This window comes from Balaenoptera ricei, chromosome 6 (genome assembly GCF_028023285.1).
Source record: "Balaenoptera ricei isolate mBalRic1 chromosome 6, mBalRic1.hap2, whole genome shotgun sequence".
NCBI classification, from domain to species: Eukaryota; Metazoa; Chordata; class Mammalia; order Artiodactyla; family Balaenopteridae; genus Balaenoptera; species Balaenoptera ricei.
In genome coordinates this window covers 105,758,781-105,779,238 of record NC_082644.1, presented here as the reverse complement: position 1 = coordinate 105,779,238, position 20,458 = coordinate 105,758,781, and the positions used below count along the sequence as shown (strand labels likewise).

Genomic DNA, 20,458 nt, shown 5'->3' with positions numbered 1-20,458 from the left:
GTGTCCTGGAGCATTAGAGATGATGTCTTGGAAAATAAAAAAACAACAACACACACACACATTATAAAGACCATGCCTTCATAATGCTTTCATTCTCAGCAGGAGACACACACCAAAGCAAGTTAGCAAAATAATGGAATATGTCGAGGCGATGAAATAAGTGAGAGCTGCTGTGAAAATAATTAAAATGGTGTAAAATAATTAAAACAAAGAGGAGAGTTGGGATGTCATCTCAGATAAGGTGATCAGAGAGACCTCTCGAGGAGGTGGCTTTTAAACTGAGATGTGAAGTGAAGAAGGAAGAAAGGGTACTTCAGGTAGAGGGAACAGCAAACCCAAAGCCAGTGACAGAGAAGCTGGGACAGGGTCAGCATGGTTGGGTGGATGGGGTGAGGTGGGGTTGCATAGGTGAGCAGGAACCGGGTCTTCTGTGGCATAGGCATTCTTTTGCCTTTCCATCTGATGCTCAGCAAGGTAGAGCTCTCATGAGCATTCCTTTGTTCAGAGGCATTTCCTGTCTGCCCTGACTTGGTATGTTTAAATTAAGCTGGGCCACCCCACTCCTGGCCTGTTACCATTCATGAAAGGTTTCAGCATCCCTGCTCTGGTCACTTCTCCCCCTGACGTATTGTTTCTTCCCTCATTTATTGCCCTCAGTTCTGTTCTTTGTCTGCCTGACTCCTGACATAGTTTTTGCTTCTTTTCCTCTGCCTGTCTCCACGCTGCCCTGAGAACCAGGGACAGATTGACCTCCCGTTGGGACATGCCTCCCAGGTCCATCTCAGACACAGCCCCACTGCCCACTCTGATTCCATGCACGATGGCACCCAGAAACCAGCTCATTTAACCATCCTGACACCCAGTTCCCAGTTCCCAGTTCCCAGCTACTCCTTGTCACCTCATTATTTGAGGTCCATAATTTGAGAGGGATTAGAATTTGACTAAGCAACCTGAGTATTTGAAATTTCAAAGGATAAAGGAATTGGTAAGATGGAATTTCAGGCAGTGAATGACGATTATTATTATTTTTTTTTTTTTTAAGAATTTGCCCCCATCTCCCATTCATTTAAGTCTGCTTTTCAAAATCCTTCTCCGTTGCCATAGAAGATGCTACTTGGGGAATCTCAGGGCACTTTCCCGTAATGGAAATGAGAAAGTCGAAAAGAAACACACCAGCAAATAATGTTCCTTTTTGCCCTGGGATACTGTTCGTGATTATTTCTCAGAAGTGATCTTTAATTGTTTCATCTAAAGAGTATGCGTCTTCTTTCCTCTGACTCTCTTCCTAGAGGCTTGTGAATTAGATCCAGCTATTAGTAGCACTTACTAATTTCCTCTGAGTCTTGCTGGCTGAAACGCTGGACTTGAAACAACTTTTAATTTTGTTTTTAATTAAATTTCAGTTGTTTCAAATCACTCACTTTTAATGTCCTTTCTTTGCAGCCCTCAGAAGCAACAGGAGCTGTGTGTTCTTGTTGATACACACACACAGTCTGATGTGCATGTATCCATGGCCTGGCTAATGAGTGACTCCTGGCTGAGGTCCAGAGCAAGAGCAGGCAATTAAGAAAATAGACATGAGTCCCAGAATGAGCCTTTGTTTACCCTGTTATATTCAAAGCTTAAGCAGGAGTCTCTGTTATTGTGTTTGTTTTTGCCAAACTGTATTTGAACAAGGCAACATTCCCTTGTATTTCACAATAGGGTTATCACATATATTTAAGTAAAAAATAGTATAAGAATAGCTAACACTTATTAAGCATTTATTATGTGCTGGGTACTGCTTTAAGGACTTTATGTAGATGACCTCATTTACATTAAAAGTGAGTAATTTAAAACAATGGAAATTTAATTTACATATATTACCTCCCACATTCCTATGAGATTCTCATCCACAGTTTTATAGCTGAGGAACCAAGGCCCATTCAACTGGATCATTATCTCTGGGTTAGTGCGTGGCTGGGCTGGAACAAGAACACGGGCCGCCTGACTCCACGGTCCAGCTCTTAAACACGGCACTGGACTCTCCGTCTATAAAAAAACAGGGGGCTTCCCTGGTGGCGCAGTGGTTGAGAATCTGCCTGCCAATGCAGCGGACGCGGGTTCGAGCCCAGGTCTGGGAAGATCCCACATGCCGCAGAGCAACTAGGCCCGTGAGCCACAACTACTGAGCCTGCGCGTCTGGAGCCTGTGCTCCGCAACAAGAGAGGCCGCGACAGTGAGAGGCCCGCGCACCGCGATGAAGAGTGGCCCCCGCTTGCCGCAACTAGAGAAAGCCCTCGCACAGAAACGAAGACCCAACACAGCCATAAATAAATAAATAAAATAAAAAAAAAACAGGAAGGGCCTCATCATCTGAATGAACTTAACAACAAAAAATAGAGAAAATTGACTAGTTCTTTGCAAAAGTGAAATTATGTTAGTGTCTATTTGGTCTGTTACGTGGCCTCCGGTAAAGCCCGATCCTGTTGTGTAAATTGTAAGCCGCACTGTGGGGTTGAGTTCAGATCCACAGAATCCTAGTTTGGGTATTTAACTGTGTACTTAGCACCGCAGAAAGGACAATTGAGTTTGAAAGCAAAAGCATAAATACACGCCAAATCTTACACATCCCCTAGTTTAGCTAACATCATTTGCTTTACTGCTGGTTCCAACCGAAAATATTTAGAACCCAATGATTTTCCATCTTAGAACTTAACGTACTTTATATATATATTTTGTTTGCAAGAAACATTATTTAACTGATATCACCACGTTCCCTTCTCCTCCCCGAACACACACACACACAGCCTGCTGAGTACTCACAGCAGCTCCTTTCTTTCTCCGCAGCACTCCTTGTTTGTAATCCTGTACGTGTTGGTGCATTTACTTGTTTGATGCTCATTTCCTTGTACATTCGCTGCAGCCAAGTGCTGTAGTGCTGTGTCTTTTGTGTTCCCTGCTGAATACCCAGTTCTTCCAACCATATGTATGGCACTCAATAAACATTTGTCAACTATGTGAATAAATATGTTCAGACTTAAACTCAGTAACCAGACTGCTGAGAAGTAAAGTGACAGTTAGATGAAGCACAGGAATGAGGAAATGAGGAAACCGAGTCCCAAAGAAGGTAATAGGTTTGCCCAAGCTCACACAGCTGCTGAACAAGATCTGTCTGACTCCAGAAGCTCTGATATCTCTTGCTGTGAAGATCAAGTGAGATATTGCACGTAAAGGTGTCAGACAGTATCTTAAGTGCTGAACAAACATTGCCTATTACTAAGGCTCATTAGTGAGTCTCCGGTGAAATTTGAAGCACTATTGGAGAACGTAGGGGGAAAACTGTGTGGTCGCCTTCTTTTGTTCCATTTGATAACATCTAAGGTGGTCTTCAAAGAGCTGAAAGCACCATTTGTCACTTCATCCATCCGACCATCCATCCATCCAAAATGTTTACTGATTACCTGCTAAGTGCCAAACACTGTGCTAAGGAACCCTAATTTGAAGATGAGTTAGATACGGATTGTCCCTCCGAACGCTCAGTCTCTTCCAAGGTAGATAAGACATCAGTTTGCCCAAACCTTGCCATGTGGGGGATACTCAGTAAGTTTGTGCTGAACTCAAATCCTTTAATAGTGACAATCGTGTAAGGAGAGAGGTTCATATGCAAGGCCATTGGGGCAGAAGAAGGACAGGCCACTTCCAGGTGAGAGGACCAGGGAGGACAAATTGCCTTTGACTGGGACCCGGAGGACAGGCGTGGTTAGGAGGATGCTCCAGGATACGGGAACAACCTGAGCAGAGACAAAAGGATGGATGGGCTCGAAAGGACATGCCTGGGAGGGAGGAGCAGAACCATGTAGTCAGTTGCTGCCTTTTTTATCCAGTGCCTCTCCTAGTCCAAGGGAGAGGGGACAATATTCCTTAGTTGCCAGGGACAACAAAAATAAATAGCAAGCACATTTGGTCACCAACTATGTGTTTGACTCAATACTATAAATATATGTATATGTGTATGTGTGTATTTTATTCTTTATTCCTCCCCAAACCTTCTGAAGTTGTTGGTATACTAGTAGCAGTAGTAGTAGCAGCAGTAGTAGTAGTAGTAGTAGTAGTAGTAGTAGTAGTAGTAGTAGTAATAGTAGCAGCAGCAACAGCAGTACTCTTATTATTAAAGCAATACAGGAGTGATTGTAGTAAATATTAAATATGCCCAAATTCATATTGCTAGTCCTAGTCTGTTGGGTTGATGACTCTCTCGGTGTATATTCTTCCAGAATTTTTGCTACTCCTACACTGGCACAAATACATACATACACGCACATGCATGAACACACACACACACACACCCTGAATTGCTGCTTGTTTGTTTGTTTCAAACCTGAGATAAGATCCTACATATTCTTAGGCAACTTGCCTTCCTCATCAACCATGGACATCTCAGTATGGTATGTGGAGTATGTGATAGGTATTATTGTCCCCATTTTATAGAAGAGGAGCCAGGACTTTCCTGGTGGGGCAGTGGTTAAGAATCCGCCTGCCAATGCAGGGGACACGGGTTCGATCCCTGGTCCAGGAAGGTCCCACATGCTGAGGCGCAACTAAGCCTGAGAGCCACAACTACTGAGCCCACGTGCCACAACTACTGAAGCCTGTGCGCCTAGAGCCCGTGCTCTGCAACAAAGAGAAGCCACCGCAATGAGAAGCCTGCGCACCACAACGAAGAGTAGCCCCCGCTCGCTGCAACTAGAGAAAGCCCATGCGCAGCAACGAAGACCCAACGCAGCCATAAATAAATGAATGAATGAATGAATGAAGAGGAGCCCTCAAAGTCAGATAATGGGCATAAAGTTCATCAGCTGGTAAGTGGCAGGATTGAGGCTCCAACCAGTCCTTTCTGATTTCAGAGCCTGGCTCCCTTAAGCTACACCCCCTGAGAACAGAATGAAAGAACTCATCCTTCACATGCCATGTACCAGAAATGTGGATCTCAGTCATCCTATATCCTGTTTGAGCCTCAAGACCTTCATTTGGTCCTCAAATAAAAATCTTACCCTTTCTCTCCTCACCTTTCCCAGAATTCATAGTAGGCTCGGCTGGTGCGGGGCTGGTGGCTCTGGACGCCGCAGTGAGCCTAAGCTGAGCCTCCTTTGTTATGTTGCTCCGGGTACCAGTATTCTGCATTTAAGCAGCTGTTCTCATCTGTGCCAGACGGTGAAATCTGTTTCATCAACATGACTGTTGAAACCTCTGATTTTTGGAAGCCTTGCCCCATGTACTCCTTTGTAGCATCATAAAACAATTAAATTTAGGCTTAGCATTAATTTGAATTATTGTCCGGTTTCCAGAAAATATCTTCTGGAAATGTCAAGAGGAGGTATTACATGTCTTTGGAGATATTAAGTATTGAATTACAGTATTATGTCACTTTCCCCCTGCCATTTCTCTCTCTCTCGTTCACACACACTCTCAGCATGGTCTGATTTATGTTTCAGGCACCACCGTGAGAAACTCAGTACTTAGGGAAATAACCAGAGATGAATATTGACATAGGCCAAACACACACACACACACACACACACACACACACACACACACACACACATACACACATACACACACACACACACATATCTTAGTAGTGTGGATTGGTTTTCCTCAAAGTAAGAAGAATGGGAGGCAACCTGGTGTTACAGACAGAGCTCTAGACTCAGAGACGGGTGGACTGAGCTCTGATTTGGAATCATCAGCTTCTTAGCTGTGCAGTTTAAAACATGTACCTTTGACATCCTTCAGCTTCAGTTTCCTTGTCTGTAAAATGGGGGTAAAAGTAACATTTGCCCTCCAGAGTTATTTCTAGGATCAATTAGGTTAATAGCAGCAGCAGTAATAAAAACTTCCATTTGATAAGTGAGGTACACAGAGTCACATATGATATTCCTTCAAATGCTTCAAGGTAAATATTATTCATCCTCTTTTAGATGAGGAAGCTGAGGAAAGGAATATTAAGCAGATGCCAAGGTCATTCAAATAAAAAATGGTAAGGACACTTTTTGAATCCAGGTTTGCCAATTCCAAGGTCTGTGCTTTTCCCACTGAATTCAAAAGAGAAGAGAATAGAAGGTAAGAGATCTAGAGAGAAAGGAACGCACACACACGTACATACACGCACGCATGCACGCACGCAATGACAGACACACAAAAGCAGGCAGGTGCCTGGACCTAATTTGGTCGGTTGGCATTGAACCCACGGTGTGGCGATGAAACAGATCCGGGAGGAATTGCTAATATGGTTATTCTTAGCGCTCACAGTTGTGAGTCGTCCTTGCCAAACAGGCCCTGACGTTTGTGCAGATTGCTTGGGAAAGGCAAAAAGAAGCGTATTTCATAGAAAAGGGTGGACCAGAAGAAGGGGGGATGGGGCAAGGAACGTAGTTAAGCTGCTGGATCTAGAAAATCACAGGGCACATTCATGCATTTGTTAATTCAGCCAGCCAGTCATGTCCCAGCCACAAATTTTGTATTTTCATTACAAATTTATTGAACCTAATAGGTGCCAGGCATTTCTCCAGGGCCTCTACAATGTTACCTCACTCCTGCAACATATTTTTTTTTTAATTTTTATCGACGTATAGTTGATTTACAATGTTGTGTTAGTTTCTGTTCAACAAAGTGAATCAGTTATAAATATATATATAGCCACTCTTTTAAAAATTCTTCTCCCACATAGGTCATTACAGAGTACTGAGTAGAGTTCCTGCAACGTATCTTAAAATAGTATCCCTTGTTCCTGCCCTAGCCAGCTTGCCCCTGGAAATTGTGAAAATCAGAGATGCTGCTGAGATAAGCCATGAATCCACACAGGGGAAATGACCATTCTTGGGTAGACAGGGTAAAGGTTTTCTTCTTTTAAATGAAGCTATTGTCTGACTGTTTCCCAGGCAGGGCCGCCATGTTGCACAGCTCCAGGAGCAACATCTAAATAGGGTACAGTTATTCACAGAATTATCTGTGTCTGTGTATGTACACATACGCAAGCATATATACATAGGCACACTCAATTGTCCAATTATATTGTATATACAAAATATACAATAATATATATACCATGTATGGTATATATGGATAGACATATGATTATGCATAGCATGAATTTTTTTTTTTTTTTTTTGCTATGTAAATTTTGTCCCCTGGAATAGTACAACTCAGAGGCCCTAGCCAGGCGCAGTCCTGTTCTTAGGCAACTCAAGTGTTTTTCATTTAATGGTCATAGAACCTCTGTGAAATAACTGTTCCCTTTGTACAGATGTGGAAATTGAGGAGGCTTACCAAGGTTAGGTGATTTGTTCCAGGGTCACACAGTTACTCAGTGGCTGGGCTAGGATTTGGTCCATGCTTGTTTGACTCCAAAATCCAGACCTCTGACTCCCATTCAAGTTCATGTCTTATGTGAGCAACTGACAGAGAGGGAAGTTTTTCAATATTAGTCAGACCTAAAGGATCTTTGAGTTTTAGGAGCAACTGTCCACCACGTTCATTCAAGAAGCACTGATCTTATTGGATCAAAAAGAAATCCAACATTGAGATTGGTTTTGATGCATAAATTCCCAATGAATTAATGAAGAATTTTTTTTTGTTTTAAAGAAAGGAAGAAAAGATAAGCAAATTGTTAAATTAAAAGTAAATAGCTGCTTTTAATCTTTAACCACAATTCTTCTTTAAAATTTTAAGTAACAAAGAAAAACGGGAAGCATTTTATGACTTTGTTCTTCTCCCCTGCTGCCTAGCTTGATACCAAATTGTTATATCTCTGGGGAGAAAAATAATTTTTTGAAACTTCAACACTTTAAACCTCTTTTGTTCAGACTGAAACACCCCTAACTCAACTTTGAAGCAAGAGCAAGGATACATAAAGGCTTGTGGAATTCTGTGGCAATCTGTTTTAGCTAGACTTTGATCACAATTTGAGGTGGGAAAGATAGAAAGCGTAGAAACACAATTGCCTGGAGGAAATATGGGTCTGGCACTACAGGGAAACCTCTATTTGGGGAGAGGGAGCAAGGCTTTGAAACAGCTTTATTTGGAAATAACTCTTTTGCTAACCTGGAACACCAGTGGCCTGTCTATAGCCATGCTTCCTTTTCTGGGACATCTAGTGATGGATTCTTCAATGTTTCTTCTATGACATGGACCTCGCAAGGGTATTAGCATTTCATCTTCCCATCGCAGGATCTCTAGCCTCATGACAACTTACTCTCATGGAATCTATTCTTTTTTTATTTAATTTTTTATTGAAGTGTAGTTAATTTACAATGTTGTGTTAGTTTCAAGTGTATAGCAAAGTGATTCAGATACATATATATATCAGAATATATATATATATTCTTTTTCAGATTCTTTTCCATTAAAAGTTATTACAAGATACTGAGTATGGTTCCCTGTGCTATACAGTAGGCCCTTGTTTTTGCCTATTTTATATGTAGTAGTGTGTATATGTTAATCCTAAAATGCTAATTTATCTCTCTTCCCCGCCCGCCCCCACTATCCTCTTTGGTAACCATAAGTTTGTTTTCTATGTCTGTTGAGTCTATTTCTGTTTTGTAAATAAGCTCATTTGAATCATTTTTTTTAGATCCCACATATAAGTGATATCATATGATATTTCTCTGTCTGACTTACTTCACTTAATATGGTAATCTCTAGGTCCGTCCATGTTGCTGAAAATGGCATTATTTCATTCTTTTTTTTATAGACATTCCTTAAAAAAACTAAAAATAGGGTTACCATATGACCCTGCAATCTCATCCCTGGGCATATATCCAGAGAAAACTCTAATTCAAAAAGACACATGCACCCCAATGTTCATAGCAGCTCTATTTACAATAGCCAAGACATGGAAGGAACTTAAATGTCCATGGACAGACGAATGGATAAAGAAGATGTGGTGTATATATACAGTATAATACTCAGCAATGGGATTTATTCTTGATCGTCATTGTGAAATCCTAGAACAAACACTGAGCTAGAAGTCACAGCACTCGGGTTCTGGTCCAGCCTCAACACTTTCCAGCTCTGTTGCCTTGGGAAATTCAGTTCACCTCTTTGACCCTCACCTCCCTCACGGTGCTAAGAGGCTGGGAGTCGTAAAATCTAGGTTTTAGTTATAGACATTTCACTAATCCCAGTGGGATCTGGGGCACATCTCTCTCCTTCCTTAGCCCTCAGTTTCTTTACTTCTAAAAGAAGAGGGTCTCCCTGGAGCATCCATTCTCAGTGAGGACAGTAATACTTCCAAAGGGGTGAAATTGATTCTTGGGAAGTACGGGGAGGGGGGCACAAAAAATCTTACTCCTTTTATGTACAACAAAAGCACAGTACATAAACAGATATACAGTATATCTGTGGTATTAAAAGTTTATGGGTGGGGGAGTGATTAGGGGAAAAAGGTCTAAAAAGGTTCTTTCGTGTGTGATAATAAAAAAAATTAAAAGTCGAGCGGGACTTCCCTGGCGGTCCAGTGGTTAAGACTCTGCCCTCCCAATGCAGTGAGTACAGGTTCGGGTTTGATCCCTGGTCAGGGAGCTAAGATCCCACAAGCCGTGTGGCATGGCCATACACAAAAAAAAAAAAAAAAAAATTGAGAAACTCTGGAGTAGAGGAACTCAGAGTTTTCTAACAGTTTAGAATTAAACCTGTAACTTAGCATCATACAATTCTGATCTATTATATGATTGTTCCAAGAAAATTCTGATCTTAACCAAGTTTCTATCTTCCTTAGACCTTAAAAAACAGTATTTTCATGTACAATAAACAAAAGGAAAGAGGCAACCCTCTTTCAGTTAGCCACTGGACTATCGTAGCGTTTTCTTAGTGTCTTTCTTCTCCTTGTCGTATGTATCTCATTCACATACTTCAGCAAGATTACATATTCATTGCAGCCAAGCCGCCATTCCCTCTGCCCATCCAGTGGTGTTGGGAGTACTTGGAACCAGGTCAGGCAGCAGACTGGGCACCTGTGGAATGAATGAAAATAGCTTAGTTCAGATGAGGGTTTTTATCCCGGACTCCACTAACCCCCAAGGGGTCCATGGATAGAACTCTATTTCAGTTACTGGTTTCCTTTGTAATACTATGCATTATGTTTTATACATTTCAAAACTTTCTTCTGAGAAGTGATCCACGGGGACCAATGACACAAAATAAAGGTTAATAAATGGAGCAAATGCCAGGCTTAAGAGATAGTTGCTGTCAAAAAAGAAGTAATACATCAGTTTGCTAGGGCTGCCGTAACAAAGTACTGCAGACTATGTGGCTTAAACAACAGACGTTTATTTCCTCACAGTTCTGGAGGCTGGAAGTCTGAGATCAAGGTGTTGGCAGGGTTTCTTTTGAGGACCCCTCTCCTTGGCTTGTCGATGGCTATCTTATGGCCATCTTCTCCTTGGTCTTCACACGGTCTTCCCTCTGTGTGTGCTTGTATCCTAATCGCTTCTTCATGGAAGGACACCAGCCGTATTGGACCCACCCTGATGACTGCATTTAACCGTAATTACCTCTTAAAAGATCCGTTCAACAAGTACAGTCATATTCTGAGGTACTGGGCATTAGGATTTCAACAAATGAATTTTGGGGTGGACACAACTCAGCCCATAACAGATCGAGAGAGTACAGAGAAATAGGTTGAAGTTGATCCAAGGAAAAAAGAAAGAAATGGCAGAAGGGAAAAGAGCTGGAAGGAGAAAGTCAGGTTAAGGCATCAAGGTAAGTGGCAGATTCCTCTCTCAGAGATGTCTATAAGAGAACCACCCCCCAACCCTGCGACCCTAGAGAGCCGTTGCTCTCTCCCAGAGGCTGAGCACCTCCAGCTACCCACACTGGCTCTGCTCCCTCTCCCAAACCCTCAAACTCTTGTTTTTAACCTTGTTTTTGCAGAGTTTGATCACTCCTTAAACAGTGTTCAGTCAATGGCTGGTGGTAGAATGTATTCATTCTACATTCTGTGGGGTTCTGTGGATTGGGGGGTTGGGGGGAGAGGTAGGAGTGGGTGCATTCTTCAGGGGTCTATTGGGCTGAAGGTAGATGCGCTCCTTATTTCTGCTTCATCACACTTTGTTTTTCCTCCTATGTCCCAGAAAGACGCTTCTCCCAGGTCCAAGTCAGATGGGATCCTCATGGGGAAACATGATGTAACAGAAAGAAGGAAGCCTGTAATTATTTTGCACCCAAAGAAAGAGGGAACAGAAGAGAGAGCAGAATACGTTGGGCTAAAAAAATTCCCTGAGCTTCCTATGTGAAGACCATCTTTCAGCCATACAATCCTTCCCTCCTCTGCTCCCCATTCACCACTGTGACCAGAGCCTTCTTTTGAAATTTTCTATCCATGGTTTTCAGAGGTCTGTGTCATGATTTGAGGTGTAATGAAAGAGATTTGCACGGCTGTCTGGCTCTCCAGGCGGTTTTGTCTGATGCTACCTCCTTCCGTGGTATTTTTAGTTCTCATCTGTAGCTCTCTGTGTCTTTGGGGGCTGATGTGCCTCTGGCTTTTCCGACTCCACTACGGAGTGTCCTGAGCTCCCCAGCTCACCCCGATCTATGCCACACAGTTACAGAAGCAGGCTTATAATCAATGTAATTGAAGATCAGAGTTAATGAGTACCTCCGTGCCCAGGCGGTCCCCTGAGCAACGCCGCACTTCAGATGCAAAATAAGGAAACGATTGGGCTGAACTGAAAATCCATTTGGCTAATTAGATGATGTATATTCCCACAGCCAGTGAGAGAAAAATATGTATATATTTTAAAATAAGGAAACATGACATTTTGAAGTTGAGATTTTGGCAAAGATTCATTCCGGAGTCATTGCACTCTGAGGAAATTGACTTGAGCACAAAAGAAGACTCTCAGAGCACCCAGAAAAAGGGAATGCATTTGATCCAAAGTCAAGAAGATAAAACAGGGGTCCGCTGGAAAACTAGAGATATATGAGACACATGGAATAAGGCATTTTTATTCCTTTCCTATGTAAATATTTATTCTTGAAGTACTGGTAGAATTTACCCAGGGAGAACTGCTTGCTACTCTTTGGCTTATAACACTTTCTCTCTCCCTTCCCCCATCCTCATTCAACACACACATGCACACATACACAACACACACATCTTCTGAACCTCCACTATACTCTAAGCACGGTGGTGATAGCACAGTTACATAAGGCACGGTCTTTGCTTTCAAGAAATACACAATCTAGATGGGAGAGTAAGAAAAAGGGGATTAGAACCACTCATGCTTTGCCTTAGATTTGCCACTTTGAACTTCCTTCCTTCCTTCCTGGACTACAAGTTTTCAGTGGACGGACACCATGTTTTGCTCATCCAGAGCATAGGAACAGGGCATGGCACATAGTAGGCGCTTTATTTGTTAAATGAACAAATGTATGAATGAATGGATGAATCTATAACAGGGCATATATAGCTGTTAGTTGAGTGGAATACCTTGTACGTATTAGAGAGATTAAGAGGCATATGAGCCAGGTCTGAAGCCGAGGCTTAAGGGGCAAATTCCGCCTCAGCTTTCGCCTAGTTTGTTGTTCTTTTTTGCATTCTTCAAGGTCTAGCTTAAAGATCGACTCTTTTAATGATTCCTCTCCGATCCCCCTTTTTCCTTCCCCTTATATCCACTTAATGCCCATCCCTTTCAGGCAGTTCTTACAACACTCTAGGATGTATTATATCTACCTGTGCATACGTTTGATCTCCCTCATTATTCTACAAATTTCTTGATGGAGTCAGTCTGTTTTTCAATCTTTATGTCTATTTCTTACTCAAGGAGCAGTTTAATAACTGTTGGCTGAATGAACACATGGCTTAAGCCTTGATTAGATTTTGCAGTTACTTCCTTTCACTCTCTGATGTGGCAGCTCCCTGCCACACACCTTTGCCCATTCACACGGAATCTCTCTGGCATCTCTAATCATCCACATCACAAGCCCATGGGGTGAACAAGAGCTCATGAGCCACGATAGCAAAGTTCAAGTTTTGCTTTGGAACTAGGGAGACTCTGAAGGGCTAGTCTTGTGTTCTGGCTCCCACAGGCTGAAAAAAACTAAACTTTGGGATCAATGAGGAAGCATTTCTACTTCCCCATTCCATCATAAAGTAAGCTGAACTTTCCTCTAGTCAAGCATGGAACTTTGATTTCATTATTTCATTCAACAGATAGTCACCAAGCTCCTAGTATGCGCAAAGCCTTTTTACTGAGAGCTGGATTGAAACGGAGTAATGAACAAATCATGACTTCTTCCCTGCAGGAGATCACAACCTATCAGAGAAAGCAAAAGCCCTTCAACACTATAGGAACACACTGAAGGGGGATGCACAGACTCCCAGAGGAGGAGTAGAAAGACCAAGGAAGGCAACTCTGCCTGATACCCAACCAAAGCTCCAATTCTCAAGACAGTCTGGAATAATGGGCAGGTCCCAGCTTTGAATGCTGAAAAACCTGGGTTCAGTTTCCACTTGGGCCACTTACTAGTTGTGCAAGTTTGGCTAAGTCAACATCTCTCTGAACTTCATGTTGTCCTTCTGTAAAAGCAGGGACATACCTATGCTGCAAGGCTCTTGTAAGGATTAAGTGAGCATTCATCCCAGGATCCGGACCAGAGAGTGCGTTCAAAGGATGGTAACTTCCTTGTGTCTTTAAACCAACAGTACACCTTGGCGTAGTGTCTTTTTAAAGAAGCTGAGGATAACCTGCTCTTGAGTGAGTCACTTCCAATGAGAATCATATTTCTCATGTTTGAAAAGATCTGTTAACCAGTATTGCATTCAGAGCTTCCAAGCTCATAAGAAATCCAAATAGTAATCAAAATAGCTCCAGCAAGTTGAGATTCCCCCGTGTGCCAGGGACTTCACGTACTATAGTGGATGTTGTAATGCTGCTTCCAAATCTCTCATTAGAACAGGGGCACTCATTCCCCCAGCCGCCTGGAATGTTGACGGTTGACCACTCTCTCTGAGTCTTCCTTGGAGAAATGCCCTCCATTAAAAGGGACCACTTCATCCAAGTTTATGTCCCTTCCCCAGGGATGTCTTACAGCCTATGACTGGCTATGGGGATACGAAGACCTGACACCCTTATCTTGATTTGGAACAACTCTGAAGGACCATCTCAGTTCCAGGGCTTCCCGTGGGATCATCTGAGCGCTTTGCTACAACGGCATGGCGATCTACCTTCTCCCTCTGCCCAGTCCCACTTTGCTCATGCCCTCACAAGAGAACACCCCAAAAAACCTCCTGCATGCCAGTCTCTGCCATTGAGTCTGATTTCTGGTGAACCTGACCTAAGACAAATGTGTTGTCTCATTAAATCTTTATCTTTTTTTAACCCTGTGAAGGGGAAATCGGTATCCACAGCTTTCATAGGATATAACTGAGGATTTGTTTTCTTGTCCGTTTACAGAGCTGGTGGGTAGCGGAGTGAAGATCTGAATACATATCTTGCTGACTCTATTCTCTTTATCCCTGTGCTGTGTAGCTTTCCTAAAGTAGTGGGATTAGCCAAACTCAGCCCTGGGACATAATTCAATATCCATCCCTCAGTCTTTAGTGAGAATAAATACAAGAATTATCCACTTAAACAGCATGACTGTGCTTTTTAAAAGAAAAATCTGTAGTTGATACTGACGTTCGGTGCCTTGCACAAGGACCCATGTGACATGTTTCTGCTCGGGCTTAGTTCCAGAGGGGAAAATATGGCTTTGGAGATCGATTTGCATATCTCCCCTTGCCAGAAATTTAAAATATGGAATCCAACAGACTTCTTCTTTTTTTGCTTTAGCTGCCAAGGATTTTAAGGCCAACTTCAAATGTGGTCATTTCCTTTTCTCCCAGCCCGATGCTATCTACTCCTAATGCTTTTCATGTAGAGTCCTCTTTCATCCTCACCAAAACCATATTGTCCGCTGTGCTTTTATTTAGGAACTCATTCTATACGATGATATAAATCATAACATGTGTATGACTTAGAGAAGATAACATTGCCTACCATGCCCATATCCTTTCCAGGGAATCTTAGATCCTCAGGGCAGCCAGGTAGGGTCTGACGTGGCCCTGCCTCTCTGACCATTGCCCATTGGACCACAGCTGGGTACCAGAGGCAAGACAAACCCGACCATTGGTTAGCCAGCAGGGTCTGATGGGACCTGACAGAGAGGTTGCTGCCAAACCCACAGGATGTCTATTAATTGAGTCCCTCTTTGGAAAATTTAAATTGCATACATGGAAAGATTTTGTTGCTTGATAGTGAGGTAGAGAGAAGCAGATGTAGGGAGAGAAGCCAAGTCATGCTAATTTTGAAACAATTTAAGATCTCCTTCTGCTGAGGTCTCTAGATCTGCCATAAATCTAGAACCACTCTCCAAGTCCAGCTTTGTGAAACCTGGTCCTATTTGACCTCTTTTTTCCCCCATTTCCCTCTGTGAAATTCTACCTTCACTATATTCCTACATATATACACTCACCATTTACACCCAATATGCGGCCACCCTCAGTGGGCTTCTGCTCCTTGACCCCAAAGAATATATGTAATATATATATGTGTATATATGTATGTAACCCATATATGGCTGTGTAAGTGTGTATGCGTGTGTGTGTGGGGGGGTCTTTTGTTTGGCCTACACAAGCTTTCAAGAACAAATGTAAACCATCATTTCCAAATTGGTTGATCACAGTAAAAATCTAAATTTTCAGCCTCCCCTGATGAAAACCTGAAGTCCTTGCACCACTTACCTTTAGACCCATTTGGCAAGAGCTGGCTAGAGCTGAGTTGCAGCTGCTCCATTTTGATAGAGCCTGTACTACCCAGTTCACCCCAAACTCCATCTTTCCTTATTATATCCCAACATTAAGGCATCTTCCATTGCATGAGTGCTGCTTTTCTTTTAGAGGTGCTACAGATTTCTTTGACTCCATCTCTCTCTCTCTCTTTCTTTCTTTCTCATCCTGTCTTTCTCTATCTCTCATACAATAAAACAAAACAAAATGCAACCTAGGCCACGGGGCCAGGACGCTATTTCCCTTATGCTCAGCCAGTGGTTCCGAGGAATATAATCTGCCTTCCCCCTGTGGGGTATTAGTGACCCCTGTTCCAAGGGGGATGCCTGGGTGACAGAAACAAAAGCTTTTTTTATATTTTAAATTTGAATATTTAATCATTCTTTACTAGGACAAATGAGGCACTGGCTAAGCACTTTATCTACATTAATTTATTTCATTTTCACAACAGTGAGGTGGGTTCCGTTACTATTCCTATTTACAGATGATGTAGCCAAGGCCCAGAGGCATTGAGTGACTTGTCCAAAGTCCACGGCTGGTAAAAGTGGATCCAGGATTTGAACCCAAGTCTCTCTCAGTCCTAAGGGCCTGACTCTTTAGCACTAGGCTGAACTGCCTCTCATGTCTGACTTGCCTGTCTCCATTGGCTGCTGACACCATGACTGGCACGTTGTAGATGCTCTGTGAATGTGTGTAGCTAAGCGAGAACAGAGGACCTGGGGTTGCGGGGCGGATGGCTTGTATGCACCTGTCTCTGTTCCTGCCCTGCAGCACCAGTGGCAAGACACCTGTACCCTAAAATCGTGGAGAAAGTAGCTCTCTCTCTGTTTCCCCACAGGGAGCAGCTTTGTGGTGAGTGAAGGGAGCTACCTGGACGTCTCCGACTGGTTGAACCCGGCCAAGCTGTCCCTGTATTACCAGATCAACGCCACCTCCCCATGGGTGAGGGACCTCTGTGGACAGAGGACCACGGATGCCTGTGAGCAGCTCTGCGACCCAGAAACCGGTGAGCCACGAGCAGGGCTGGGGATGGAGGGAGAGAGGGTGTCGGCTGGAAGATGGTCTGCACTCCTTCTGCCTGAAGAATCATGGCTTCTGAGTGATTGACAAGGGGCTTTATGTAAAGGTCCATCAATCCCACTGGTGGTTAAACTATGTGCTGCCATGGCCTGACAACAAAGCAAATTCTTATAAAACCACAGCATCTCCGAAAGGACCACAGAGAACATCTCGTCCAATTTCAGCAAAGCAGAGTGTCTGAATGTCACCAGACGTCCCTGAGCTTAGATCCTATCTATCAATACCTTTTACTAGCTGGGTATTCTTTATCATTTTTTTTTATCTTTATTGAAATATAACTGACATATAACATTGTGTAAGTTTAAGGTGTACAATGTGATGATTTAATACACATATAAATGATTACAGCAATAAGGTTCATTAACACTTCCATCACCTTGCTTTTTTTGTGTATGTGGTGATAACATTTAAGATCTACTCTCTTAGGAGTTTCCCACATATAATACCACATGGTTAACTGTTCACCATTCTGTACATTAGATCCCCAGAACTTTTTCACCTTAACTGGGGAGATGTTGGCTATAGGGTACAAACTAGCTGGGCATTCTTTAGCAAGATGCTTTCTCTCTCTGAGTACTAGAGAATGAAAGTAGCATCTAACTCACAAGCCTGTTGTTAGGATTAAATGAGATAATGTATGGAAATCTCTTAGTATACTCATTTATTCATTCATTTGGCAGATATTTATTGAGTAGCTGGGCACTTTTCTAGGCATTGGTGACATAGCAGTGAACAAAAAAGGCAAAATCTCTGTCCTAATTAAGTTTATATTCTACAGAGACATTAAATTTGCACTGCCTGAGAAGGTAGCCACTAGCCACCTGTGGCTGTTTAAATTTAAGTTAATTAAAATTAAATAAAAGTAAACATTTCCTCAGCCATGTTAGCCACATTTCAAGTGCTCCATAGCTAATGTGTCCAGTGACTACCTCTTGGAGGACTCGGGACATTACCATCATTGCAGAAAGTTCTGTGGGACAGTGCTGCAATAGGCAAACAGGTAAATGTGGATATACTGTGTCAGGGGATGATAAATGCTGGGGGCAGAGCACGAAGCATAAGGGATGCTGAGCTGGGAGTAGGGGCGGAGTTGTTATTACAGAAAGGGTGGTCAGGGAAGGCTTCTCCAAGGTGGTAACATTTGAGCCGGCACTTTAAGGTGGAGACGGTGGAAGCCATGCTAACATCTGGGGGGAAAGCATTCTAGGCAGATAGAATAGCAAGGGACAGCCTCTGCAGCAGGAGCACAGGAAGATCCCATTGATTCAGTACTAGCAGGAAGACCAGTATGGTTGGAGGGGAGAGAGAGAGAAGTTAGGATGCAAACTTGAAATGAAGCTTGGGAAGGGGGTGGTGATGGGGGGAGGTTGGAAGGCCTTATATAGGAAAAGGACTTTGGATGTTACTCTGAGTGAGATGAGAAGTCATTGGAGGATTCTGAGCAAAGGAGCAACATGATCCGACCTACATTTTAACAGGACCACTCTGACTGCTGTGTGACAAATCAACTTAGAGGGCGTTCAAGGGCACTGTTTTTCCAATGTAGACAGGAGTTGGTAGTGGCTGGGAACACAGGGATTAGGGGAGAAGATGGTGATAAGTGATCAAATTCTGGATATATTTAGAGTGTAGACTTGACAGAACTTGTATTGGATATGGAAGATGAGAAATAAAGAGGAGTCAAAGATGATTCCAAATCATTCAGTCTGAATAGTGACATGACAGACTTATCATTTATTGAGTCAGAAGCTGCAGTAGGCGGGTCAGGGCTGAGGTGAAGGGGATCAAGACTGCTATTTTGGATATTAGTTCAAGATGACTCCTAAACATCAGGTAGAGATGAAAAATAGGCATTTGAATCCAAAAGTCGTATTCAAAGAAGAGGTCTTATCTGGAGATAGAAATTTGTGAGTCAACAACATATGGATACTATTAACCCAAAAGACACCATCTTATTTACAGTTATTGCTTAGTAAATGGACAGCATCTTACTCATAGTTGTTGCCCAAGAGTTATTAATGTCCACAAACAGGGAAATAGGAGTTAGAGAGGAGAAAAGCTTACCAAGATCACAAAGCAAGTTAGAAATGAAGCTGGTATTAGAACCCCAGTTCTCCTTCTCCCCGTCCTGTGCTCTTCCCTACAACTCATACTGGTATATTTTTCTCTGCAATTTCACCTGCCTCTCCATTAACAAGATTCTGGCCATCTTGCCTGAAAATCTCACTGTACTGATGCCGCGAGGAAGCCTCTGTAGAGCTGAGGAGACTCAGTGTCCCAGGTCAAGAGTTTGCTTCCTCTACCCAAATTCTCTTCCCCTTCTCCATGGGGCAGCAATTCGGGAGTAAGGAGGGGGATTCTCCAGGCTAACCCCTGTGTCTCTGCAGAATCAGGCAAGGATTAGGCTTTCTAACCATCATTCCCTCCTTATCCTTTAGTTGGGAGCCTATATTCAGACACATTTTTCCAGCCTTTACATAGGCCTACTGGGGAAGCTATTCAGAAAATGTGATGCAACTCTAGTATACCATTGGACCAGATAGCTGAATCTTCTTTCTCTTAATTAAAACATTTAGACTTTAAGGCACTGACACCCTAAGGAGTGTCCCTTTACTCCCAACACACACACACACACACACACACACACACGCACACACACACACACACGCATACACATGCACTCAACCCCTTAGAGTTGAAGATGTTGCTAGAATCCACTGGGTTGACCTTCTCAACTTTATCACTGATGATACTGATACCCAGAGAAGAAAGATAAAAGGAACAAAGTCACACAGCCAGCAGGTGGCAGAGCCAGGATTCAAACCTAGGATCCTGTGCTCCTAACCAATGCTTCTCAAGCCCTCAGTAGGTCTAGAGTGAGGCCTAAGATTCTACATCCCTAAAAGGCTGTCAGCTCTTGCTGATATTTCTGACCCAAGTACTACCCTTGGTACAGCAAAGCTCTAACCTCTTCTTCCCAAATAGTCCTCTCATGTTCTAAACAAACAGCGAGAGGCCCAGTCGCCATGTTTGTTAATTCATTATTTATCTTGACAAAATCACGCTCACTTTTATCACTTTATCTTCTGCCTCTATTTGTCACATACCATGGGCTCTAGGTACACTGATACCCGCGCTTCCCTGAAGGCACCATGCCTTTTCATGCCTGCATCCCTTTCACGGGCTGTTTTCCTCCCCCTTGAAATGTCTTTCTCCTCCTTTTACTTGGAGACCAGGGGCTCTTTTTATTTCCATTTCATGAAGCCCAAACATCCTTCCTCTCAGAGGCATTCATGACTCGCCACCCCCAGCCCTGACCAAACTCAGGGGTCCTCCTCTCTGCTCTCATAGCCTCCGTGCCTCCCTGTGTTATAGCCCTTGTGCCTGGGCAGTCATTGTTCTTTCCTTGTCTGGATCTATCACCAGACTGTAAGCTTTGCTAGGGGCTGGAGAGGGGGATTCAAAGCATGTGTCTTGCCCATCTGTGTATCTTTAAAACTTATCATTATACTGACATGTAATTCATTCACAAAAAAAAAAGAAAGGGGGAAGGAGGGAGAGAGGGAAGGA

The 20,458-nt window shown here is 42.9% G+C and overlaps 1 protein-coding gene across 4 annotated transcripts in view; it reads left to right on the top strand.

Annotated features, from left to right (window-relative positions):
* The window catches only part of ASTN2 (astrotactin 2), an 895,599-nt gene that overhangs the window by 385,045 nt on the left and 490,096 nt on the right, over positions 1-20,458 (top strand). For all 4 annotated transcript variants that reach the window (XM_059925469.1, XM_059925467.1, XM_059925466.1 and 1 more), the window contains one exon: positions 16,647-16,814. In XM_059925469.1, coding sequence (XP_059781452.1) covers positions 16,647-16,814 — 168 coding nt within the window. The remainder of the gene's footprint in view (positions 1-16,646; positions 16,815-20,458) is intronic.